Source organism: Leopardus geoffroyi, chromosome A1, assembly GCF_018350155.1.
Source record: "Leopardus geoffroyi isolate Oge1 chromosome A1, O.geoffroyi_Oge1_pat1.0, whole genome shotgun sequence".
Lineage (NCBI taxonomy): Eukaryota > Metazoa > Chordata > Mammalia > Carnivora > Felidae > Leopardus > Leopardus geoffroyi.
In genome coordinates, this window is record NC_059326.1 from 144,430,354 (window position 1) to 144,458,178 (window position 27,825).

Below are 27,825 nucleotides of genomic sequence, written 5' to 3' on the forward strand. Positions count from 1 at the left end.
AAAGGAAACAACCAACAAAACTAAAAGGCAACCAACGGAATGGGAAAAGATATTTGCGAATGACATATCGGACAAAGGGCTAGTATCAAGAATCTATAAAGAGCTCACCAAACTCCACACCCGAAAAACAAATAACCCAGTGAAGAAATGGGCAGAAAACATGAATAGACACTTCTCTAAAGAAGACATCCGGATGGCCAACAGGCACATGAAAAGATGCTCAACGTCGCTCCTTATCAGGGAAATACAAATCAAAACCACACTCAGATATCACCTCACGCCAGTCAGAGTGGCCAAAATGAACAAATCAGGAGACTCTAGATGCTGGAGAGGATGTGGAGAAACGGGAACCCTCTTGCACTGTTGGTGGGAATGCAAATTGGTGCAGCCGCTCTGGAAAGCAGTGTGGAGGTTCCTCAGAAAATTAAAAATAGACCTACCCTATGACCCAGCAATAGCACTGCTAGGAATTTATCCAAGGGATACAGGAGTACTGATGCATAGGGGCACTTGTACCCTAATGTTTTTAGCAGCACTCTCAACAATAGCCAAATTATGGAAAGAGCCTAAACGTCCATCAACTGATGAATGCATAAAGAAATTGTGGTTTATATACACGATGGAATACTACGTGGCAATGAGAAAAAATGAAATATGGCCTTTTGTAGCAACGTGGATGGAACTGGAGAGTGTGATGCTAAGTGAAATAAGCCATACAGAGAAAGACAGATACCATATGGTTTCACTCTTATGTGGATCCTGAGAAACTTAACAGAAACCCATGGGGGAGGGGAAGGAAAAAAAAAAAGAGGTTAGAGTGGGAGAGAGCCAAAGCATAAGAGACTGTTAAAAACTGAGAACAGGGGCGCCTGGGTGGCGCAGTCGGTTAAGTGTCCGACTTCAGCCAGGTCACGATCTCGCGGTCCGTGAGTTCGAGCCCCGCGTCAGGCTCTGGGCTGATGGCTCAGGGCCTGGAGCCTGTTTCCGATTCTGTGTCTCCCTCTCTCTCTGCCCCTCCCCCGTTCATGCTCTGTCTCTCTCTATCCCAAAAATAAATAAACGTTGAAAAAAAAAATTAAAAAAAAAACAAAACTGAGAACAAACAGAGGGTTGATGGGGGGTGGGAGGGAGGGGAGGGTGGGTGATGGGTATTGAGGAGGGCACCTTTTGGGATGAGCACTGGGTGTTGTATGGAAACCAATTTGACAATAAATTTCATATATTATAAAAAAAATAAATAAAAGTCCAATTAAGCTCAAAAAAAAATAAATAAAAAGAAGAATAAAACTCATTCTGTCTTGCATTTACACTGTGGGTCCATTGGAACCTTTTATAAATATGAGATGTATTTTGGGATTTTTAATGATTTTATTTTTTCTTTATCTGGAATATCTTGCTATTTCATCATCCCAGGAATTACTTAATTATTGTTTATTGATTATTTCTACTAAAAAGTCTAAGAAAACTAGAGAATGGTAATGCAAAGGTGAGATAGAACTCACTATCACACCATCCTTCAGGGTTCTAATTGTGTTGCCTGAAGTGCTGCATCATCCTTCAGGAAGTTACAAAAAGAATGGAGATAACACCATTATAGTTGGCTTCTAACTTTCTTTGAACATAGCTGAGAACTCGCAGTTTTTTATTTTTCACCCATAATAGCAAAAAAAGGTGACAGAAGACATTTCACAATTATTAATCAAAAGATGAATCTGAAGAGAAAGATAGTGTTCTAGATACTAATGATGATAATGAAATTTCTTGTATAAATCCAATCTCAGATTATGAGTGTTCAGATGACAGTATCCTGGATGAATTTTCCCAAACTCAAGAATCATTATGTGAATATATTTTTCTAAGGGCAAAGTGAAATGTGTTCTTTTCCAGTCAGTTATTCCATAGGCAGCACACATCATGCAATATTTGGTGACAAGAACCTGATCCATTCTGTTTTGCCAAAAGGACATGTAGTAGTTTCTTTTGTCTTTTATGAAAAATGTGCCCTGAAGTTTACTTGATACTGTTTGTAGGTGGACAGGTGCTTAAGGTAGAAGACTGAAAGAAAACAGACGATGTGAAATAAAAATATTGACTTGATTGACTATTCTGATTTGATATTTATAAATATAAAACTGAAAATTTGTTACAGTTGTGGAGCAAAGAAGATGCCTGGCCTCTCCTCAACAAAACTATAAGCTTTAAAAGATTTAAAAAAATTCAAGTATTACATTTTCGTCCATGCAAGTTGGAGAAGAACCAAAAATAATGATAAGCCAGAACATTTTAGAAACGTATTGAAATCAAAAATTAGTATTTATGAATGTCTCTTGTCCTAGGTACATGCATGATGGTTGGTGAGCAATTAATTACATTGAGAGTGTATTGCCCGTTCCAAGTATATATGCCTTTATGAGCAGGAAAATTTGGAATAAAAATATGAGATTTGCTCTAAGTTCTTACTAAAATTCCCCCTTCTGCAAATTATTTCTAAAATGACTGTATTTGTAATGACTGTACATTTTGAAATGTACTTTCATTTGTAAAATGAAAGTATTAAAAAAAAATAGAGTCCATTGGTAAATAGTGAAGCCAATGTTTTTAGTGTATATTGAGTGTTAAGGGGGGAAATGTAGTTGTAGAAATACATATTACAGTATGATCCTGAGTTGTTCTGCTTTTTTTTTTTTTTTAAAGAAATCGCAAACAAATGCAATGAGTGTATAAAAACCTAAATGCAGAGAAGAAAGTTGGGAAGGATAGATACCACACTGATCTCAGTGGTAATCTCTGGGAAGGAGAATGAGAGTAGGGCAGTGCTCATGGGGGATATGATAAATAGATAAAGCTATAGATAAAAACAAAGTCTAAAAGCTTAAAAAACAAGACCAGCAAGGCAAAAAATTAAGTTTTATAACAAAAAAAAGTGAAAGATACCAATGACCCTAGAAAGATGTTTCAGTTGAACAGAATATAAAAAGTTTAGGTCTCCCAAGTCCAGCGCATAGTGTAATTTCTATTAATGTAATAATTAAATCTGGACTAATTTTCAGGGATAGCCTTTATTATGCTTATTACTAAAAATGATTTAAATAACACTAATCTGAACTGTAACTTTTAGTAATGAAAATATTGGTTTTAGATAATATTAAGAAAATAAAAATTAAAAAAGATCTTGTAAAGTAGACTTCAGCATTAGAGCTACTGTAGGACTCTGCTGAAGTTTGTCCTTCAAACACTGTTACAATAATTGTCCTCCTAATTCTTATAGTTAAAATTTAACTTTAATACTCAAAGCCTTATTCTGGATGTGTCCTTAAAGTCTGTTTTGTAAACGAGAACTTAGAGATTTTTTTAAAAGGCAGTTTTCATGCCTAGTAAGTTGAAACATGCTTCTTTTTGCAGACCAACTCTACAAGAAGAAAGGAAGATCATGATTAAAAATGGCCGGCACCCTGTGATTGACGTGTTGCTGGGAGAACAGGATCAATATGTTCCCAACAGTACGAATTTATCAGTAAGTACCATGTGATGCCAAATGAGTAAAAGATGATAGCACGGATCCAAACTTTTAAATACAAAATAAGTATTTTTCTGATTTACACAGGTTTTAACTGGTTTTCAGCGTTAAGTGTGGTAATCTTGGGCTCTACTTTTATATTCATCACCACATATGGAATTGGTGACATTTTCAATGAAGGATTATCCTTAAGTGGAAAGATGTAGCAACTAAATGGTTAATCTTAAGTTGTTATCCTAGGTAACTCCTAAAAATATTTTTCATTTATGAATGCCTAAATATGCTAATAGAGTGGAATCATACCATGGTTTTGCAAATTCCTATTAGTGTTTATCATTGTATGCTTTGACCTATGTTTCACCATTTTAAAATGTTCTGTGAAAGAATTAGAGATGTTTCAGCTCATTTCGGTGATGAGAACTTTTGTCATATGGGCTAGAGTTCTCTCACAGAACATTAATGATCCTAAAGATTTCTTCATTTAATACATACTTACTGCATTCCTATTTAGCTTCAGTAGCAAAGCAAGTGTTAGGACAGAGAGTAGTAAGCCAGACAGAGATACACACTGCTCTAAGGGAGCTTGTGACCAAGCCAGAAGGTTGTCCTGCTGTTATAATAGATGATCTAGGAAACCAGGTGGTCCCAGGAGCATGTAGCAGGTCAACCTAACTTATTATAGCGGGAACACTGAGCAAGGTTTCCCGGGGATGAGATACTAACTGAAGAGGGAGTCAGCATAGGCCAGAGAAGTAGAGAGGAGTATACCAGGTCAAGGAACCAACATGGGAGAGGCCAAGAGTGAGGCAGAGCAGGGTGAATTCAGGGAAGTGAAAGATGTTGAGTAACCTGGAAAAGTGAGTATGAAGAAAGAAGGGTTCAGAAATAAGGAAGAGGCCAGTTTGCTTGCATGCCGTATTAAGGAATTTGAATTTTTTCCTAAAGGATTTAGAATACTAGCAAGAGAGTGATTAAAACTGGGGAAAAAAAGCAAACTTATGGGAGGGAGGGTGTGCATGTGTGCCTTGCCTTTGTGTGTGTGTGTGTGTGTGTGTGTGTGTGTGTGTGTGTGTTACATAGAGTACACTGTCAAAGATAAAGCCATACGCTAATTAAAGTGGTAAAGGTAGAATCACATTACTGTGATTGCAGTAGGGAAAAGAGGATAGTGTGGACTGAACTCAACTTCAGTTTGTACAGAGATGACTGCGTGTTTTAAAGGGAGAGTGAGGGACTAGGAAAGAGGAATGGGGTGGGTAGTGGAGGGGGTGTCCTGCAGATTAAAGGGAGTAGAAATTGGAACAAGCAGGGAAGGGGATTGGTTAATTGAAACCTATCTGGGTTTATTAACTGGCAGTTGGAGCTTCTACCCTCATACTGGGAGTGGAAAGAAAGGGAGAGTTGTCTTCTTGAATGTTTGCATTTCAAAGAGATGACTCACCTTGAGAAGACATTTCTAGGTGGTAGAAGATTTACATCTCAAAGGGGCAGAGAATGGATTTCTAACTAAGCTTTCGGAAGGAATTGCTCTCAGAGGAGGTACAGGGGCCTCTCTGCTGGTCATCACCTTTTGGCTGGAAGAAGCAGTAAATTCTCCTGGCAGTCTTGTACGTTTTCGGGTAGGAACTTTAAGAGGGTTGGGGTCATCCTACGAACATGGCCTTCAGCTGCAAGAAACTGTGCTAGTGTTTATTCTGGTGTCTTAGTGGGGTGAGTAAACAAAATCATTTGTGCTGAAAGTGTGCAATTTTTAGAGGCCATGGTTGAAGCCTAGTGGAGAAGAGGGCCCAGGAGGAGCCTGACTACAATTTGTTCAAAGTGAGAGTCTTGGTCAGCATAGAGTGAAATAATCTGGTGATGAGATCAGTGAATTACTGTAGGGAAGAGTTCAGTGCGAGAGGTTGTATCAAGGAATGAAATGCCTGACTTTAAGATTTCAGAGATAGTGCTCTTCTGGAAGATGGCAAGCCCTAGGTTTGGCCGTGGAAGGTGGGTAGCAGAAGTGGAGGTGTTTGGAGATGAGATCAAGGAACAGAGTTTGGGAAAAAGTCATCCACATGAATGTTGAAATCATCTAAGAGAACAGCAGCATTTGTAGGGAAAGCCAAAGGTGTTCCAGGTGCCAAAGATTCCAAGGGATGGAGACTGGTGACAGGGAAGTTTGTAGATGCCTGCAGTGAGGACAAGCAGAGGTGGTAAAGTTCTAAAGAAACACATAAGAACACATAAGGGAGAACCTCTGAACTCTGAGATGTGTGTGGCAGGATGTGGCCGAAAGCGCAGCCTCCAAACGAAGTGAACAACAGCCAGGTTTCAGTTTAAGCCTTTTTGAAGGAGGTATTAAACAAGAAGGTTAGAACCACAGAAGGGCTTGGGAATTTTTCAGAGTTCATTGGGAAAATTGGAATGTAGCAGAGCAGTTAGAAATTAGGTCAGAGAAAGGAAGTCCAGAACAGCAAGGGAGTTGGGAATATAACAGAGTATTCCCTCTTGGGCTGTGAGCAGGGGTGACAGAGATGTGCACATGGTGAATTTGGCTGGCCCCAAGTGTGGTAAGTGAAAGGAAATGCTTTGAATTACATTAAGTTTAAGATTACATTTTGATATAACACACAGACTTGTTGGTAGTGTATAATCTGGTCCGCAAAGTCTGTAAACTTGTTCATTCTCATTAGGGAATTTGTAAATTGCTTAATTTATCAAGCCAAGTTAATACGTACTGATGCTTTATTGACTTTGAAAAGAAGAATGAACGTAAGAATTTCTTTTTCAGTTCCCATAATACCAGTGGGGGTATAGCTTTTCTTGAGAAAGTAATATAGTTGTAACATTTAATACCTTGGTTTATATTTTACTTATAAATCACTTAAACATTACTTCCTGTTACTGTCCCCATCCCCCAGCACGCCAGCCAACTCCAACGCAATCCCAAGTATGTTATCTTCAACATTGATTTTTTTTTGTTTTTTTCCCTTTTTCATTCTTTTTTTTTTTCTCTTTCACATTATTTTAAAAGTATTATACTGGGGCACCTGGGTGGCTCAGTCAGTTAAGCGTCTGACTTCAGTTTAGGTCATGATCTCATGGTTTGTGAGTTCGAGCCCTGCATCGGGCTCTGTGCTGACAGCTCAGAGCCTGGAGCCTGCTTCAGATTCTGTGTCTCCCTCTCTCTCTGTCTGTATCCCGCTCATGCTCTGTCTCTCTCTCTCTCAAAAACTGAATAAACGGTAAAAAAAAATTTTTTAATGAATAAAAAATGTATTATACTGTTTAATAGAGCAAGATTTGAGAAACTAGCCTTTTACCTAATTACAAAAATATTTTAAGGAAACATTAAAATTTTATATTTAAATTTTTACAAAATAAATGGAGAGGTTTTTTTCCAGTAGGCACTTTAGAATATTCCAGAATATTCATTTCTTTTACATATGCTTTTTCTAACTTGAGTAGGAGTTGATATAGAACTGTTGCTATGGTGAAGTGCATTCTATTTTGCAGGGTATAAATTTATATATAGGGATAGTGTTGAAAAAGAACTTACTATGTAAAACTCAATTTAAAATAATTTATAGGTGTTAATTATAAAATATAGCCTGAAAATAATTTCCTGAAAGTCAAATGACATTGTTACTTTTGATAATCATGTAATTTTAAGAAATGGTCTTTTGTACATGTGATTATAATATACTTTTCTGGATTCTGTCTTACATGAACTTATTATAGTTCTTCTGAACAAGCCAACTTTCTGCCTACTTCTCCTCTGCCAGTTTGAAGAATACTCTTTTTTTCACATTTCACAATTTTGCATTTATTTATGAATTTTTATTAGCATTATTTTGTGAATATTTTGTTCTTAGCGATTTTGACGCACTTTGTGTCAGTATTGTGCATGATATCAGGCTTATAAAGAAGAAAGAGACAGACTACCTCCCTAATGTGGTGGGAGACGTACTCAATTACATTAACACTAATAGAATATTTAACACAAACCATGAGGGAACTAACAGACTACCTGGTAGGAACATTGGCCCCAAACTTGAACAGGCATTTCAAAGTAAACGATATCCCAGTGGTCATTCAACAGACTAACATTTATTTTCTTGACCTGCTGTATATTAGCTGTTATAGAATACAAAAATATAGCAAAGAATTAAATAGAGAGGAACTGTGACTCTGAGGTGTTTGGGTAACATTGGGTGAAGATCCTAATGTGAAGGTGAAATGAAGACCAGGAGAGAGGTCTGAGCTGGAGTTAGGGATTTTAGGATGATCATGATGTATGTACAGGAGTTTAGATTCTGGATCTCTCAGGGAAATTATGTAACAATGTAAAGAAGGCTGATGAAAAAAAAGCCCTCTCAGGCGCTAACACTGAAGGAGTAGTTTCACTAAAAGCAGGTTTAAGTGAGGACTTTCTAAGAATCTTTTAAACATATTTCCCCTACCTTACTTTCAGAATTCAGAGTTCTAGTTTAGTCACACTTGCCCCAGTGGTAACCAGATGCTACTGTGTATTTCTTCCTATCCTGTGACACCTAGCTCTGCCACATCTTCTAGGAAACCTTGGTTTGACTTCTCCAAGCAGGATTGAAAGGAATACTCTTTTAAATCCTCTTTTTGTTTCCCTTCCCGATTCACTGCATAATTTGAGTGTTTGTGGACTTAGCAGCGCTGGATTTCCCCATGTCCATCTTGCCCATCTCCAGTTCAGTTCTCCATTCTGCAGCTGCAGGGCTTTTCCTAACCTGTCCTGTCACTCTCGCACTTAAAATCATGCTTAAAATTCCAGCCATGTAGTTCCCAAGTTACCATGCCTCTGGGACTTGGCAGATGGCATTCCCTCTGCCTAGAATGTCATCTTTCCCCAACACCATCCACTCCTGCCTCACACACACCCACAACCCACCCCATCCCGCCCTCCAGCTCCTGCTGTTCTTGAAGTCTTGTCTTGGATGTCACTTTCTGCACTGAGCCTCTCCTAACCACTGCTGGGTTGGGTATCTCATCACTTACCCGTTACACTCTTATTTCTCCCCATTTTAGTACTTACCCAGTTAATTATAAGTGCTTTTGTATGTGGTTCCTAGTGTACTGTAAGCTTCATGAAAAGGGAATAGGCTTCTCTGGTTAGTTGTAATGCTGCTGTCAGTCACAGTTCTCTGGCATTTAGCGGGCATCTAATCATATTTGTTAAATAAACAAGGATTAGCTATAAGCCTTGAGCAGTCTCCAAATCTCACTCTAAATTTTTGCCCTTTTTTCCCACAAAATGTTATTTTTTAGGATGTTGTATGGGAATATCACAATTTCCTGAATAATTATACTGTAGAACTAGAAGAGATGTTAGGGATCATTTCGTGTAACCACCTCTTCTTACTTAGGAGGAAACCAAAGCCCAGAAAGGGGAAGTTGACTTGCCAGAGGTTACCCAAGTTGAGTAGTCTTGAACTATTTCCCAGAACACAAAGTATTGTCAGGCAAGCCAATGCTTTTTAATCTTCTTCACTTTTTCACTGTCTTGAAAATGATAAGGGTATGGTGATAAACTGGAATGAAAGGAAAAGGAAAATGTTGCTCAGAGCCAAAGGAGGTTGGCCCAAGGCTCTGGCAACCCCAGCCCCAACTGCCACCTTGAGGATTAGGAGGTCAGCTTCTTAGCATACCTGTGACCCATGAGGCAGACCAAGACATAATGTGCCAAGATAATTCTGCTTGGGAAATGCCACTGCAATCCCGTGCAGTCTCAGCACTGTTTATTTATTAAACCAAATGACTTTCTAATAGATGGATTTTTGACAGCAACTGAAGTTGGAGTTTTAGTTGGTTGTTGTTTTTTTTTGTTTGTTTTTAATGTAAGTAATATAGATTCCCCTTATTGGGAGAGGGAAAGGGAAAATTGTGGTTCAGTGTTTCTCAGTTTGTGGAAGGGAAGAAAATGAGTTGAATGTGCAAAGCAGGAAGGTTCCCAGGAAATACTTGAACCCTGTGGATCTCTGTAACCCCAAGGGAAGTCCACAGCCCAGCGGTGGTAGGTGGACACTGAATTCCCAGTGACAATCCCTTCTCCTGAAATCAAGAAGGGGCTTTAAGCACCTCAGCCCCTAGCACTGTGTGGCACATAGTAAGTGCTCACACATTTGTTACATGAATGATGCTTGAAAACAGTAAAGATGAGGGCGTACTGGAGGGGAACAAGATCACCAACTTCCCATTTCCTTCCTTCTCCCAAGATAAATACTTCTAGGTACCCTAGAAATACTTGCTTTGACTATATAAAAGACTGATTATACTAATTTCATAAGCTATTTATTGACTCTTTGTACCTAATTACCAAGCAGAGTGGCAGTAATACATACCATAAAAATATGTCTGAGCACTAAGCTTAATTTAATTCTGTGACTGAATTATTCTCATAGATTTTGCTATAAATGTGATTTTTGTATAGTATAATCATGGGATCATACTGTTAAAAAAAGAAAGTAGAGGAAACATTAATGGCACTTGAACATTTTTTTCTGTTACTTCTCATCCCTGGTACCCATTTCTTCCTGCTTCTGAACCACTGAGATAAAGAAGGATATTTTATATGATAACTGATGACTGTTTAATGGGTTCTGACCTGGGCTTCTCTCTTCCTATCCATAACCCATCTCCATTGATTGAATAAGTACTCATCCTTTATGACCCAAAAGATACTACTGCCTCCTCAGAGCTTTCATCATTACTCTGGTCAGAAATAATCTCTTTTAAAAAACTGAGAACAAACTGAGGGTTGATGGGGGGTGGGAGGGAGGGGAGGGTGGGTGATGGGTATTGAGGAGGGCACCTTTTGGGATGAGCACTGGGTGTTGTATGGAAACCAATTTGACAATAAACTTCATATATTGAAAAAAAAAAAAGAAATAATCTCTTTTATCCAGGCATTTTCTTTGTTTTGTTTTTAAAACTCTTACCACATGCCACTTGTTGGTACATAGAGGTAGTGGGAGAGTGCCTAACAGTGATTGGAGATGTAAATTCCAGTCCTGTTCTGTCGCTGTTTTGCTATCAGCTTGGATAGACCACTGTTCTCTTCATCTATGAAATGAGGGGATTAAGTTGAGTAACAACTAGCTTTTAGTGGAATATAAATTGGGCAGCATCCAGGCATCAGAAGGATTTGGACCCTTTCCTCAGCATCTCAGCTTGTAGTCTGTACTCCTCTCCAGGCTCATTATCCCCCTTTCTGTTTGTAGTTCACCTTGGGTTAAAAGTGCAAGGATTTGGCTAAGAGTTTGTCTGGAGGAGGCTTTCGCTAGGGAGTCTCTTACTGTAACCTGTTATTGATTGACATTTTCAAGGAATAAAACACTTTGAAACTGCCAAACTTTTTCAGCAGTTTGCAACTATTATAAAAATAGTTCTACCATGAGCCTTTCTTGAAGATAGATGTCGATATCGGTACCTGTCAAGGAAAGAAGGCTTTTTTGTAAAAAGCAGCTAATGCCCAAGTCTTGGAAATTAACATGTGACACTTTTGGTGTTTTATTTATTTAATTTTTTTTGCTATACATCCCCTGACTTTAGGACTGTTCTGACCATCATTTTAGTGTACCCAGTGATGGACCCACGGATGCTGGCCCTGCACCAGAGTAGCCCTTGTCCTGTTTAGCAGTGACTGTGACTCTCTGTCATTGAGCAGGGATCCCCTATGAGACATTTGTCCAGAGATGATCTTTACTTAACATCCCAGTTCTGCTACTTAGTAGCTGTGTGTTACTGGACCAAGGTACTTAGAGTCTCCTGGCCTGTGTTTCCTTGCTGTAACATGGAAATACAGTAGTACTATCATTACCCTGTGAGGCTGTTTGTTGTGAGAGCTAAATGAGATGGTGCACATCAGGTCATCAGCACAGTTATCTGTGGCACTTGTTAGCTGCAGTGTTCTTATGGTACCTTGAAACCTTTTATGTTTTCATCTCCGCTTTGCTTCTCTTTCCACAGAAGACAGAATTCAATGTGGAAGTTGACTAGTTATCTCAAATCTTACTGGTTTAGATTCACTGTTTGATTCTTGATATCCACTGCTAGGCTCTTACTGACTGATGCTATCCAGACAGACATCACCAGTACCAAGGTAAAAACTTGAGATATTGAACTTTAGTCTCCCCAAAGGTTCATTGAGGCGGTAGATGCCATCCAGAAACATAGTCCCCATGGTGGAGTACTTCCGTGTTTGTTTACTGTCATTTATTCATCCAGCCATCCATCTGTGATTTCCTGAGAGCTTGCTCTGTGTGCAGCATCACGCTCAGTACCTGGCATAGGTCTGGGCACCATCTAGGCTGTCCAGTTTGATGTGTTCTTGGTAACTTCAGTAGGTTCCAGAAAGGGTAAAGAGTTTTTGCCAATTTTCAGCTTCTAGCTATTCTCTTGCAATGTTTCCTCATCCTGACTGGTTTTCCAGATAGATTTAAGGTGTTTTTCATATCTAGGACCTTTTGATGTGTGGACATCAAAGGACATATGATCCTTGCTGAAAGGTAGATGCATAAAATACATGTGTGAGATTTCTTTTTTCTTTTTTTAATATTTATTCATTTTGGGGAGAAGGTGGGGGAAGGGCAAAAAGAGGGACAGAGGACCTAAAGTGGGTTCCCTACTGAGGCTGACAGCCGCGAGCCTGATGTGGGGCTCAGACTCACTAAGCACAAGATCATAACCTGAACCAAAGTCAGACACTCAACCAATTGAGCCACCCTGGTGCTCCAGGTGTGAGATTTCTTGATCATTTCCTCACTAACTAGGTTATATTGGGAACTGTAGAGGACAGGGAGTCACATATTCCTGACTAGTTTCCAGAAAGAATGCACATGATTTTTTGATATGTCAGGGTGGTGAATATCCTTGTTGCAGTGCCTTTCACACAATAAATTCATATATTTGACCAGTACTTATTAAGTGCCTTCTTTGTAGCAGGCCATGTTGTATTCATTGGGGATGAGCAAGATAACCTAGTTCCTCTCATGGGAACTAACTTTCTAGCAGTGACGCTGGTAATAAGTAAACAAGAAAATTAAGGAAATTTCAGAGAAGGGTAAAAGATATAAAGAAAATCAAATGGGTGTCATGATAGAGTGTGACAGGGCAGAGGGGCTTAAGTAGATTGAGTGGTCAGAAAAGGTCTCTCCTGGGAGTTGATGTTTGAGTTTGGACTTGAATGACAAAAAGGATCTAATCAGGGAAGAGCACCCCAGATGCAAGGAACTATGGAAAGGCCTGGACAGCTTGGCACCTTCCAGCAGGTGGAAGAAGAGCATAAACCCAACCTGGCTAGTAGTAAGTGAACGTGTGGAAGGTGGGAGGAGACTGGGCCAGAGAGGCAGGCATGGCCTTTTGGCAGTGGTGTGGAGTCCAGGCTTTATTATTAGAACACTGGGGAGCTGTGTGAGGGCTTTTTAGCAGGAGACCAATTCTGTTTTCATTTTTTAATTTTTTTATTCATTTTTGAGAGACAGAAAGACAGAATGTGAGCAGGGGAGGGGCAGAGAGAGAGGGAAACACAGATCCGAAGCAGGCTCCAGGCTCTGAGCTGTGAGATCAGGTGAGATCATGACCTGAGCCGAAGTCGGACACTTAGCTGACTGAGCCACACAGGTGCCCCTGTTTTCATTTTTAAGACCATCACTCTGACTGTTACGTGGAGAGTGGACTGTGGGCAGAGAAGCAAGAAGACAGTCAGGATCTACTGCACTTGTCCACCAGGATGGTGGCAGTAGAGAGGGGACAGGTAGTATTTATGCATCTCAAAGTCCCTCCTGATTCTCCACAGTGTCTTTTTTACATTAGTGTTTACTAGAGTATGCCCAGTGTATAATTTAGCTCCCATTGGAGGTATAAATATTAGTGCTTATTGGGAAGGCAGCCACTTTGTCACCTAAAAATAGTTAAGTGAGTTGAAAGCATTTCATTCCTTAAAGCCTCCAAGTTAGTTCTCACCTGAAATCTTCAAATCCTGGATAGGCCTGGAAAGTTCACTTCCACAGAAGTGACCGCAAGCCTGGGGCGCCTGGGTGGCTCAGTCAGTTAGTCGTCTGACTTCAGCTCAGGTCATGATCTCACGGTTTGTGAGTTTGAGCCCTGCATTGGGCTCTGTGCAGGCAGCTCAGAACCTGGAGCTTCTGATTTTCTGTCTCTCTCTCTGCCCCTCCCTCTACCCCTCCCCCACTCGCATTCTGCCTCTATCTCAAAAATAAATAAACACGAAAAAAAAAAAAAAGAAGTGACCGCAAGTCTGACTGCAGTCCCTGTGTACCATTTCCCCCAAGCACTTTGGACAAGTGAATTCCACAGTTTCCCCTCTTCAGTTGAACACAAAGCCACATCTCCAATGTCATACGCCTGAATTTGGACCTACTATTTTTCAGAGAATCATAGAACTTGAAAGTGAGACATCATTTAGTTCACCCTCATTTAAAAAAAAAAATTTTTTTTAATGTTTATTTATTTTTGAGACAGAGAGAGACAGAGCATGAACAGGGGAGGGGCAGAGAGAGAGGGAGACACAGAATCTGAAACAGGCTCCAGGCCCTGAGCTGTCAGCACAGAGCCCGACACGGGGCTCAAACCCACGGACCGTGAGATCATGACCTGAGCCGAAGTCGGACGCTTAACCGACCAAGCCACCCAGGCGCCCCAATTCACCCTCATTTTAGACACTAGGGAACTGAGAGCTACACAGTTGCACTGACATGTCACTACCCTGTCAAATTTTTTATTCTCATTGGATGAGAAAACTGAATCAAGCACTAAGTGTAAATGTTCTTTTCTTTCAAGGCTTTGGAAGGAGTATGGTGTCTACAAATAAAAGGTGTGTAGGACTACCTGGGTGGCTTAGTTGGTTAAGCGTCTGACTTTGGCTCTGGTCATGATGTCACGGGTTCGTGAGTTTGAGCCCTTCCTTGGTCTCTGAGCTGACAGTGTGGAGCCTGCTTGGGATTCTCTCTCTCCTTCTGCCCCTCCCACAGTAGTGCGCTCTCTCTTTCTCAAAATAAAGAAATAAAAACTTTAAAAAATTACCTTAAAAATTAGTCTTTAAAAAGATAAAAGGTATATATTTTTATTGTTCTTACAGCTTTCCTAAATTATTAAAAGAATTTTTTTTTTTTTTTTTTGCCTGTGCACGTCCATCAGCCCCCTTCATTGTTCGTTGAGTTTGGTAATTGCACTTCAGGCAGCTCCACCAACATGGTTCGGGACCTCATCATGGTGCATGTAACCCATCTGTGGGTCATTTCCCTTGTGTTACAGTCTTTTACTTTCTATTATATGTTTCTCTTCTGCTGTTCTATTTTTATGTAACTATGCTGGAGGTCCAAATAACAAAATGTCATTTGGAAGTTATATAAATTTTTCCTGAATCTATAAATCAGTTTATAAGAGCTATTTGATGGTTCATGATAATTATTCATGAAATGAATAATTAAATCTTAAGCTAATTCATTTAAATAATTTTTAGCTAATATTTCAAACAAATGAAAAAGTGTAGAAAACAGTATAATAGACACCTGTTTACCTTTCACTCAAATATCATAGAGAATGAACTTTCGTAATATGAACTTGAGATTTATTTAAAGTAAATAAAATGTTACAGATATAGCTAAGGCTACACATAATTACTATTTCTTTTTCTCCCCCTTCACCTCCTCTTATTGGTAACCATTATCCTGATGTTATTTATTATCCTTGTGCAAGGTTTGTATTTTGTATATATTTGTATTTTAACTGTATATAATTTTGTGTGTTTTTAAAATGTACATAAATATGGCACATTGCACCTATCCTATTGTATACTGTTTTGTAAATGATTGTTTTAATAATTGTATAGAATACATCTCATTTTCCTGATGACACATTCTTTCCATTTTTTGTCTATTATGAATATAAACAGTACTAGAGTGAACAGTCATAGAAATATCTTTCTGAGTACTTGTGTATCTTTCTAGGGTAGATTACTAAGAGAAGAATTGCTGGGTCATATAGACCAGTATACGCAATCTTTAAGCATTTCCAAATTGTTCTCCGTATCCTTGCCAACATTCTGCATAAATAGACTTTTAAGCCTTTTGATGATCTGATGAATGTGAAAGCTGTCTTGTAAAAAATATTCCTTCAAAAATTTTCACCGGTAGTATTTCTTTATTCCTTCATTTGAATGTTAGGAATAGCTTGTAGATCCCTTGAAAAATCCTGCTGATTTCATTTTCCTTTTCCTGATTAAGAAAAGTTTTCGGCTTTGAGTGTTTCTTTTTCTGTAAATATCCTGTTTGTGTCCTTTGCCCATTTTTTCATTGTTTTGGTGTTATTACTGTGTAGAAGTACTACTTCTTTATGCCTTTTTATTTTGTGTTTGGTGGCTTAATATAATTTTTTAAAAAATTAATCATAGTCTTTCCTTTTATGATTTATATTGTTGCTTTTCCTATTTCTTTCAGTAAATCATTCTCTATCTTGATGCTCTTAAGCTGTTTTTCTATGTTTTCATCTAAAAGTTTAAGGTTTACTTTTCACAATTAATTCCCTCATCCAGATTTGATTTGGGGCCACTGTGTGAGTTTCAGGCCTACCTCTATTTTTTTTCACATGGGTACCCAGTTGTCCCACCATTGTTTGTTGAACATAGCATACATTTTTTTTTGCTGATTTATAGTCCTATTTCTGACCTATACCAACTCATTTGTATTTTTTTTGTCATTTTCTTTTAAAGTTTTGTTGACAATTTTTCTTGGGGTTGTCTTTCTTTTGATTTGAAGTTTATTTTCTTTATTCTGAGAGAGAGAGAGAGAGAGAGAGAGAGAGCATGTGGCGGTGGGGGGCGGGTGGTGAGAGAGAGAGGGAGGGAGGGAGGGAATCTCAAGCAGGCTCTGCGATGTCTGCACAGAGCCTGAAGCAAGGCTCAATCTCATGAATCGTGAGATCATGAAAACCAAGAGTTGGACACTTAAACACCTGAGCTACCCAGGCACCCCTGATTTGTAGGAGTTCTTTATGTATACTGGATTTGAGTCTTTGGGCAATATATGATCTATACATGTAATCTATGTTATAGCTTTTCATTTCCTTAATGGCATCTTTTGGTTAATAGTATTTAGTTTTGTTTTTTTTTTAATTTTTTTTTTAACATTTATTTATTTTTGAGACACAGAGAGACAGAGCATGAATGGGGGAGGGGCAGAGAGAGAGGGAGACACAGAATCGGAAGCAGGCTCCAGGCTCTGAGCCATCAGCCCAGAGCCTGACGCGGGGCTCGAACTCACAGACTGCGAGATCGTGACCTGAGCTGAAGTCGGACGCTCAACCGACTGAGCCACCCAGGCGCCCCTAATAGTATTTAGTTTTAATGTACTCCAATTTTTAAATCTTTCTTTATAGTTAATTATGATTTATGCCTATTAAAGAAATCTTTCTCTACCCCAAGGTCGTATATTATTGTCCAGTTATTTTATTGTATTGTATTGTATTGTATTGTATTGTATTATATTGTATTTTAATTTTATTTTATTTTATTATTTTTTTGGCTGTCAAAGCTATAATCTACCTGACATTGATTTTTGTTTATGTATGATGGAAGTTAGGAATCAGGATTTCTTATTTTTCTATATGGACATCCTTTTGACCAAACCCCAGTTATTGAAAAGACCATCCTTTGTGTACTTTGCTACAATGTCACTTTTGTCACAAATCAAGTAACTGTGTACGCATCAATCTGTTTCTGGACTTTGATATATTCCACTGTATGTCTTTGTGCCAGAATCACACTAATTTATTTATTTATTGTAGCATTATAATATTGAGCCTTTCAGTCCATGAACATAGTATATTCTTTCATTTAATTAGGTCTTCCTAAATTTCTCTCAAAAATGATTTATAGTTTGCTGTGTAGAGGTCTTGGTCATTTTGTTAGATTTATTCCTAAGTATTTGATTTCTTTTGATATTGTGGTAAATTGTATCATTAAATTTCTTATTTTCGGGGTGCCTGGGTGGCTCAGTCGGTTAAGCGTCTGTCTTCGGCTCAGGTCATGATTTCACTGTTCGTGAGTTTGAGCCCCACGTCATGCTCTGTGCTGACAGCTCAGAGCCTGGAGCCTGCTTCAGATTCTGTGTCTCCCTCTCTCTGCCCCTCCCCCGCTCACACTATGTCTGTCTTTCTCTCTCACACAAGTAAATAAACTTTAAAAAAAATTTAAATTTCTTATTTTCAATTACTTACTGCTGAAATCTAGAGATAAGGTTTTATATTTATTTTATATCCAAAGATCTTGTTTAATTCATTTATTGACTATAATCATTTTTATAGATTTCTTTAACTTTTCTGGGAACATAATCATGACATATAGGAATAATGAGATTTATTATTTCCTTTCTAATAATTATACTTTTTATTTCCTTTTCCTGCACCTGCCCTTTTTTTAATGAGTAGATACTGAATTTTATTAAATGCTTTGGAGATCGTCATCTGATTTGTCTCCTCTGTTTTCTTAATGTGGTGAATTATATTGATTGGCCTTTGATTATTAAACCAACCTTATACTCCTTAAAAACTATAAATTGTTTATATAATATAGCTTTGGATAGGTTTAATGTATATTCATCCATATATACATAATAGATGAAATTGGTCTGTAATTTTTCTTTTTTATTATGTTCTTGACAGGTTTTTGGTATCAAGATTGTGTTGGGGGGTGCCTGTGTGGCTGACTCGGTTAAGCATTCGACTCTGATCTTGGCTTAGGTCATGTGAAGCCTGCTTGGGATTCTCTTTTTGTCTCTCTCTGCCCTTCCTTCTCTCTCTCCTTCAGAATAAGTAAATAAACTTAAAAAAAAAAAGATTCTGTTGAATTTTTGGAATGTTTTGGTAAGAGTTACTTTGGTTTTGTAGAAGAGTTTTTGTATCAGATTAGTGCTATTTCTTATATGTTTGCAAGAATTAGTGGGAAAATTATCTGGGTTTGGAGTTTTCTTATGGAAGGGCTTTTAATTACAGATGTAATTTCTTTAATTGATACAAGCTTATTCAGATTGTGTTTCTTGTGTCATTTTTGCCAATTTTAAAAAAGCAATCAGTTCATTTTATTTAAATTTTTTAAATATTTGGTTATGCCAGATGTTTGGTTATTTATAACAGGTTGATTATTTTTAAGGCTCTGTAAGAGAAATAATTTTATTTTAATCATTATTTTCATCATTCTACTCATACAAAGTTTCTTTTCTTGTTCTTACTGTGCTAGGCTCTTTCTGTTCCAAGAAACACAGATTCACTCAAGTTCCTTCAAATAATGGAGCTTTATGACACTCATTATAAAACCACATGTAACCATGAGAGAAAGGAATCACAGGAAGAACAAGATCTCTAGTACAGTTTGGCTTTAGCGAGACTGGAAATGTCTGGTTAATTAGGGTATAAGACAGCTTTAGACATGGAACAGATTTTCTTTTTATCCCCTGAATAGTAAGACTTTATAATATTTTACTTTGAGACTCTCATTATTTGCATGTGCATGAAGTTTCTCAACTCCTTTAGGCTCCTTTGCTTCTTCTTACCTTTTATTGCTAACTACCCTCTTTACCCCTTGTTCTGTATAATTTTTCTTCATACTTTGTTTCCTCATAAGTTAATACTTATGGTCCCCAGTGTTTTGTGGTCTTGTTCTGTGTTTCTTTTCAACCTCTACTCCATATACCAACTGATTGAATCTCTCCATGGTTCTCAGTTTAAACTCCCAAGAGATTATATGGTTAGTTTCAGAAGACCTTTTATGTGAGGCCATGTCTTGGGCTCTTGGTCAGATACAGAGTGGCCACTCTTGACCAGGCAGGTATTGCCCAGAGTGGTGGGTTCACATAGCACAGCACATGGATGTCTCGGGCTCACTCCTCTCTACAAAGGGCTACAGTTGGACAGTTTCCCTTAGGATGAGTCTATATATGGCAAGTACTGTAATTGGTTAATAGAGGCAAATTCTAGAAATTAAATTAGTGCCAGTGTTTGAGCTTTTCTGCCTCCTTTACATCCTCTGGTGAAATGCCAGTGAAAAATGCTGATAAAAATGATATCTAGAATTTGGTATTGTAAATCTCTTTAGTAGTCATCTGTCTATACCTGAAAAAATTCCTGTGCTACCAACCCAAATTAAGGCCTTGGGCAGTTAGCTGTATAATACCTGTAGGGTTTTTTTTTTCTTTTTTTTAATGTTTATTTATTTTTGAGAGACGCAGAGAGAGACAGAGCTTGAGCAGGGGAGGAGCAGAGAGAGAGAGAGGGAGACACAGGATCTAAAACAGGCTCCAGGCTTTAAGCTGTCAGCACAGAGCCCGACCTGGGACTTGAACCCAAGAACTGGGAAATCATGACCTGAGCTGAAGTTGGACGCTTAACCGACTGAGCCACCCAGGCGCCCTATAAATACCGGTAGTTTTAAGATAGACATATTGATTGGTTTTAAATGTAAGCGATATAAAAAACACACAAAGAGGCAGGTAAATGAATATTTAATGAGAAAGCCATAGTAGTTATCTCATTTAGGTTGCTTCTTGTTTTTTCCTTATTTATACACAGAAACAGTCATGTACATTGCTAAAAATTCACTGTTCTGCAATATCATGGTTCAGGTTTAAGACAAAAAGGCCCTCTTTCCATTTGTGATACTTAATTGGTAACATATTTAAATATCATAAAGCCATCTTTTACTTAAGGCATTCCCATTTATGGAATAAATTATAGCTGTTATGTAAAAGCCCTTTGGGTACAATAAGTGAAATTGCTTTTTAATTTTCTAGGGGGACTCAGAGAGAGTAATGATAATTACTGGACCAAATATGGGTGGAAAGAGCTCCTACATAAAACAAGTTGCATTGATTACTATCATGGCTCAGATTGGCTCCTATGTTCCTGCAGAGGAAGCAACAATTGGAATTGTGGATGGCATTTTCACGAGGTAAAAACATTAGTTCTATTTGAATGTATTTCTGAAAATAAGTCAGGCCCACGTTGTCACATGAATTTTCTGTGTACATATTTAGATGAATAGATTTGCTCTTAAAATATTTAGAGCTTAGGAGCTTAAAGAGAGCATTTCATCATGAATATTAATACCAGAGGAGACCAAGGAGAGCATTTTGTCCACTAGTTTTCAAGTTATTTTTGGTTACTAAGTTCTTACTTTAAAGAAAATCTTATATAAAAGATGAATATTTAAACAGATAAAAGCAGATCTGCTCTGCCTGAGTCAGAGTGGAAGGCTTACAGACTTGACTGGATGGGCTCTGCAGAGCACAGTCTGAAAACCAGCCCACCCTCCTCATTTTATAGGTGGGGAACTGACATGGAGAAGGGCACTGCCCAAGATTATGTATGTATGTATGTATGTATGTATGTATGTATGTATTTTTAATGCTAAGAACATTACCCGTAACTAAGTCTTACCCTTCATTTATAAACGTAAATTGCATGTCATATTAGGAATAGAAGTGAAATATCCTGGTCTCACTAATAGGAAAATCATAGTTCAATCTATTCATTCAGATTTATCAGTATAAGAAGTATCTTATACTTCTTAAGAGCATGAACATTTTTGGAAAAATTAAATGTAGTCCATATGTATGTAGTCAGATTATGTGTATAAGTGTCTGATTGGTTGTGCAGCTGCATATTTCTATAACACTTGACTTTGGAATCACATCAGAATATATCACATACTGAGGCGCCTGAGTAGCTCGGTCGGTTGAGCATCTGACTCTTGATTTTGGCTCAGGTCATGATCCCAGAGTTGTGAGATTGAGCCCCACGTCAGGTTCTGTGCTAAGTGTGGAGCCTGCTTGGGATTCTCTCTCTTTATCCCTCTGCCCCTACTCCACCTGTGCGTGTACTTTCTCTCTTGCTCTCTCTCTAAAATAAAATGAGAAAAAAAAAATACATGCTGATATTGATGCATTTGAGTAGACATTAAAATACTTTATCTTAGGGACGCCTGGGTGGCTCAGTCGGTTGAACATCTGACTTCGGCTCAGGTCATGATCTCACGGTCTGTGAGTTCAAGCCCCGCGTCGGGCTCTGTGCTGACAGCTCAGAGCCTGGAGCCTGTTTTGGATTCTGTGTCTCTCTCTCTCTCTCTGCCCCTCCCCTGCTCATGCTCCGTCTCTCTCTCAAAAATAAATAAACATTAAAAAAAACTTTAATAAAAAAAATACTTTATCTTAGAGCTTGGTTTTTAACCTGAGAGTGAGCAGAGACACCTAAATTCTGTTTGATACCATATCACCAAACAGATGTTATTTTGATCTTTATATATTTGTAGATAAATTCAGTATAAGAAATTTAAGGACTCTTTCTTTTTAAATTGTAATTAGTCTTCTATCTTGTAAAAATAAATATACTAGGTATTTTATTTTGGTTGCCTTAGTAGGGAGAGTGACAGAAATTTAACCAAGGGAAAAAAGATTAAAAGGAGAAGAGGGAAAGAGAGAAAGACTTCTTGGGCAAAGTAAGATGGTTTGACTGGAAGAGAATCTTATTAGTGAGCAGAATATCAGTTATGGATATTTTTAGATATATATGTATTTTAGATATAAGTAATAGAAAAAAAATAAGAGTTTACTTTTCTCATACAATAAGAATGCTTGAGGTGTGCTGTTGTTTCCGCTGTTGTGGTGGTTCTGCAATATTTTTGGCCTTTCCCTCATAGCTGCTAGATAGTTGCTGTGACTCCAGGCATCACATTCATGTTCGCATGTGGGAACAGGAAGAGAGAATGCCACAGGCTCCCCGGCCTCTCCACCCGCCCCCCCCCCCCGCCTTCTTTTTTCAGGAAATCAGTGCCTTTTCAGAAGCCTCCCAGAAGGCTATATATTTCACTATATTTCACTAACCAGAATTGTGTCTCATGGCCATAATTGCAAGGGAAACAGTAAGAATTTGGTTTTGTCCAGCTTTTCTCATGAAGTTAGGCACATATTTAGGAATGGATTCAGAGATAATCAGAAAATAGTTTTTGCCTATAAGAAATGAATTCAGTGATAATAATAAAAAGTTAATCTTTATAATAGTAACATATTTAAAATACCAGAAATAACATTCTTACCAATGTATAGTGACTGTTCTATGCCCCTTATATTAAATGCTTTATATAAAGTACATTCAGGGATAGCAAGTATAAGCCTTCTGAAAAAAGATAAACCACACTAATTTCAAGAAATTTAGGTATTTATTCATTTTAATTTATTCTTTTATCCAGCATATATTAGCATCTAATATATAACAAACAATGGGACTGCCAAACAACCATATTTTCTCTTCTAGTGAAACTTACCTGGTGGAGATGATCAATATTAACCAAAAAAATTACATAAAAAATGTGAAATTGCAGCAGTGACAAACATATAAAGGCTGTGTACAAGATGCTCTGACAGTCTGCGAGCAGAGTATGAGCTAGACAGGGAAGGCTTCCCTTAGCAAGGAACTCTTGAGGCCTATCTGAAGGGTGAGCTGACTAATCAAAGGAAGAAAGACAATTTCAGACAGGGGGTGTGTGTGCAGAATCTTTTAGCCTTAAAAAAAAATCATAGATAAGTGACTGAAGAGTGACTCTCTAGGGGAACATTATTCTAGATAAAGTTGAAGAATAGGTAAGGGCAAGTGACACAGAGTGTAGAGGGTTGGGACTTTTTCCTCAGCCATGAGAAACCATTGAAGAGTTCTAAGCAAGGCTTGGCATGATCACATCTACATTGGCTATAATGCAGGAAACGTTTGGAGAAAGGACACAGTAGTAACCTTATCAATAGACTCCTGCAGTGGTCTCGGTGAGAGGTATCAGTACTTTGGATGAGGTTTGTAATGTTAGTTGAGTGGAAAGGAGTCTCATTTGAAAGGTGTTTAGGAAATAAATCAACAGGGGTTGGTGATAGAAGGGATATGCAGCTGAGATGAATGGAGTGTCAGAGATGACAGTGGTTTATGCATCTTGTTTGGACAGTGCTGGCATTTACTGGAAGAGTGTGATTTTCTTTTTGCCATAGATCCTGACTTTTATTTTTATTCATAGTAAGGAGAAATACTCTGAGACATTCTAGGGGAGCTGTCATATAGGCAGTTGGATATAGAGTCCAGAGGAAAAGATGAAAAGTAATGATATAAATTGGCTGTGAGACATCTCTGTATAAGTGGTAAGTGAAGACCTGGGTGTGGCTGAGATCATGTTAGCAGAGAGTATAGTGGAGAAAATAAGGTCCTAAGACTGAGTCTTAGGACTACCAACATGTCATAGGTGAGTAACATGATAAGCTAGAGAAACCAACAAAGGACGAGTAGCCAGAAAGGGAGGACAAAACCAGGATGTTACAGTGTCAGGGAAAGACTCCTCCAAGGAGAAAGGCAGTGCCAACAGCACAGAGAGGTCAGGTAAAAGGAAGCCTGAAAAGTCAACTTCGATCTTAACAAGGTGGCTGTCACTATTGACCTTAGCAGGAGCTGTTTCGGTGGAATGGTGGGACCATACTCCGGTTAAAGAGGGTTAAAGAGTGAGTGAGAGGTCAAGAAATAGAGTGTTAGTACAGGTGTCACCAGGGCAGCTTGGCCAGGGGGAGACGGTGAGAGATCCAGTGAGGGACTTGTTTTGTTTTTGAATGGTAGACTTGAACATGTTCCAGAGGGATATGTTATATCCATAAATTTCTGATTTAAAAAATGCCTTGATTACCTTGGGAAATATTAGAACAAGTTAGTAATGATACTTCTAACAAAAAATCATTAGTCACTTTGTAGAATGAAAATTGAAAAATAAAGAGAGAATCAAGCAGCAAGTCTGTCTTTCCACCCAGGTGAGAGAAAGTTTCTCATGATGGAAGTGTTCCAGCTAATAAGCAAAGAAGGAACGACAGAATTAGTGTGTCACCCTTTTTTTGCAACCCCTCCAGGGTGGAGTTTTTCCAGAGAAGTGAATGGAAGGGCAGAGGGAGTTTAAGAGTTGGCCAGTGTATGTTGGGAATGGTGGACCATGGAACTTTAAGAAGAGGGCTGACAGCACCAGGGAAGGCACGTGGTAGGTGGGCTAGAGTCCTGAGAGGTTTCAACAACAGTCGTGGTGGAGGTGCTGTGTGAGCTGGAATGGGCAGCTTTTGAGATGAAACAGTTCATGTCTCTGATGAAGTCCAGGATGTGAGTCTGGTGATGGATGGCTGAGATAGAGTAGAGGAGGAGATGGGCAAAGAGGAGATCTAGGATTGAGCTGGATGGTGTTGGCTGGTTTAGCCATGTGGACCTGAAGGGCTACTGGAAGCAATGGTGGGGCTCTTGGTGGAGACAAGATACACGCCAAGTATTAGCAGCTTTGATGAATGAAAGGGAGTGATTTGAAACTGAATAGCTGCAGCATGGACAAAAGGAGGATGTTACAGTCTGGTGGTATAACCTTAAAGGAGCTGTTTTTATTACAAGAAGGTAGAGCCTGGAAGGAAGAGCGGTGAGCCTGAGAATCCTTGTGGTATCAGGTGAGGCAAGGAAGCGAATAGCCGGTTCTCCTGAGAGGGCTGCAGGGGAGGGACTGGAGAGGAAAAAGGATGGAGTGCTCTTGTGGAGAAGAGAGCGAGGACACAAGAGAGCTGGCTGGTTATTTGGCAGTTATTCCGAAGTACCTAGTGTTTAGGTTTAGGAGGTGAGTGAGGCAGAGAGTTGGATAAAACGTGAGAAGTGTAGAGCCATATGGACTTGATGTTGGTGCCAAAAACCGCGGAGGAGGACACACAGTGTACTGACTGATCAAAATAAGGAAAGTAGAAGAATGGGGTCTGGAGACTAGTCTGACCCAGCTTGGGCAGTGGTGGATCCACAAGCTGTAGGTGCTACACACTGCAGCCTAACTGGGTCAGCCCACTGTAGCCCTGAAACGAGACACACACTGTGCCCTCTGGACTCAGAAGCTCATCAATCAAACAGGAAAGAAATAGATAAAAACATGTGCGAGGGTCTGATTGCAGTGTCCCCGCCAGATATTACTGAGTGCCCTCTTAACCAGTCATGCATCTTTTAATGCTTTAGGCCTAATCTTGGCACCCATTGCTTACTACAAATTATTGGAGAAACTGGTTCCCTGCTCTCTGAGTCTTCCTTTTTTCCTTCTCCAGTCAGTTTTCAAGCCCCTGTGAGGTCCTTTCAGAACACAGCTATGATCAAGTCATTCTGGTGCTAAACTACAAGTCTCTGAACAAATCAGTCAAGAATGACCAGATGAACCCCAATCTTTTCAGTCTTGTTTTCTGTTTCTTTCCCTCACCTACCTATGTGTCAACCCAACTCTTCTTTCTGAATTCTAGGAAGCTATTATGTACTTTCCCATTTGTCTTTTTTCAGTTTATACTATATCCTGGACCAGATATACCTCTCTTGCTATTTTTCTTGTTAAGATTCCACCTCCTTCACGAAGTCTTCCTGGAGCCCCATAGCCACAGTTAATGTTTCTCATCTCTATACTGTGTGTTTTGCCTTTTTAAAAAAAATGTGTATTAGTGTGTGTGTGTGTGTGTGTGTGTGTGTGTGTGTGTGAGAGAGAGAGAGAGAGAGAGAGAGAGAGGGAGAGAGAGGGAGGGAGAGAGAGCGAGAGCACACAAGTGGGGGAGAAGCAGAGAGAGAAGGAGACACAGAATCTGAAGCAGGCTCTAAGCTCTGAGCTGTCAGCGCAGAGGCCGATGTGGGGCTCAAACTCACAAATGGTGAGATCATGACCTGAGCCAAAGTTGGACATTTAACTGACTGAGCCACCCAGGCGCCCCTGTTTTGCCTTTTTTAGCCAATAATAATATTCCCATTTATTTATTTATTAATCTACAAAAAGAATTGCTACACTGTATGGTAGTTCTTATTTTGATTTTTTTAAATATGAAATTTATTGTCAAATTGGTTTCCATACAACACCCAGTGCTCATCCCAAAAGGTGCCCTCCTCAATGCCCATCACCCACTTTCCCCTCCCTCCCACCCCCCATCAACCCTCAGTTTATTCTCAGTTTTTAAGAGTCTCTTATGGTTTGCCTCTCTCCCTCTCTTTTTTTTTTCCTTCTCCTCCCCCATGGTCTTCTGTTAAGTTTCTCAGGATCCACGTAAGAGTGAAAACATATGGTATTTGTCTTTTTCTGTATGACTTATTTCACTTAGCATAACACTCTCCAGTTCCATCCACGTTGCTACAAAAGGCCAGATTTCATTCTTTCGCATTGTCAAGTAGTATTCCATTGTGTATATAAACCACAATTTCTTTATCCTTTCATCATTTGGTGGACATTTAGGCTCTTTCCGTAATTTGGCTATTGTTGAAAGTGCTGCTATAAATATTGGGGTACAAGTGTTTTGCCTTTTTTAAAAAGTTCTTACCACTTTTTGTTTTATAGTTATTGGTGTAAACCTCTGCCTCTCCTGTTGCATAGTCCATTCCCAGAAGATGATTTTCATGTTTTGTACATTTCCCTTCCCCCTCCCCGAACCTGGAACTCTGCTTTGTACATGTATAACAGACACTCAACAACAGAGCTATTGAATGAACTGATCTTTAAGTCAAGATCAGGCCAATAGAAGCTAATCCCATGGGCTGTGGGGAGTTGTTGAAGACTTATGAGTAGGAAGATGATGTGATCAGAGTTACTTACAGTTGAGGTTTCAGGAAGATTAATTTGGCCACACTGTGAAAGATGGATTATACAAAGGGATAATGTAATGCAGTTATTCTTGGGGAGATCCTGAGCATCTTAATTAGACTGACAGAAATGGAAGTGGACAAGGGACAGAGGAGAGATGTTACAGGGTTAGAACTGACAGGCTTTGGTAACTACAGTGGATGAAGAGTGATAGATAAAGAACTAGAGACAAGGAGGCATCAAACCTCGGTGACCAAGAGAAGTGAATGGTGGTGTTTGTCAGTGACCCTAAGAAATTCAGGAAGGGGATCTGTTTTCAGAAGTGATCTTAACTTGTAACATGCTGCACAACTAGGAGGCTGCGTGATAAGATCGCCATTAAATTTCCGTGTCTTAAGCAGAAACTATAGACTGTTAGGAGACACTGGCTCAATAACAAGATCAAAACTCCTGTGTACTAAACACGCATTTTTCTTAAAACCTTACAGTGTACCTGAGTTTTATGCTAGGCCTTAGGGATACAAAGCCAAGTGAGACCACATTACCTGCCCTCAAGAAACTCAGGTGTGATAAGGACAATCCATGGAGGCACAAGGCATTCCATTGCTGTAAGATCATGCAGTGCTTGAGAGGTGTTTGTATATGTGTA

The 27,825-nt window shown here is 38.9% G+C and overlaps 1 protein-coding gene across 5 annotated transcripts in view; it reads left to right on the plus strand.

Moving 5' to 3' along the window:
• Positions 1-27,825, plus strand: part of MSH3 (mutS homolog 3) — a 195,721-nt gene that overhangs the window by 134,196 nt on the left and 33,700 nt on the right. For all 5 annotated transcript variants that reach the window (XR_006716774.1, XR_006716773.1, XM_045496991.1 and 2 more), the window contains exons 19-20: positions 3,403-3,514; positions 20,335-20,492. Coding sequence is in view for 3 of the 5 variants with exons in the window: in XM_045496991.1 (XP_045352947.1) it covers positions 3,403-3,514; positions 20,335-20,492 (270 nt within the window). In the remaining 2 variants the exon portion in view is untranslated. The remainder of the gene's footprint in view (positions 1-3,402; positions 3,515-20,334; positions 20,493-27,825) is intronic.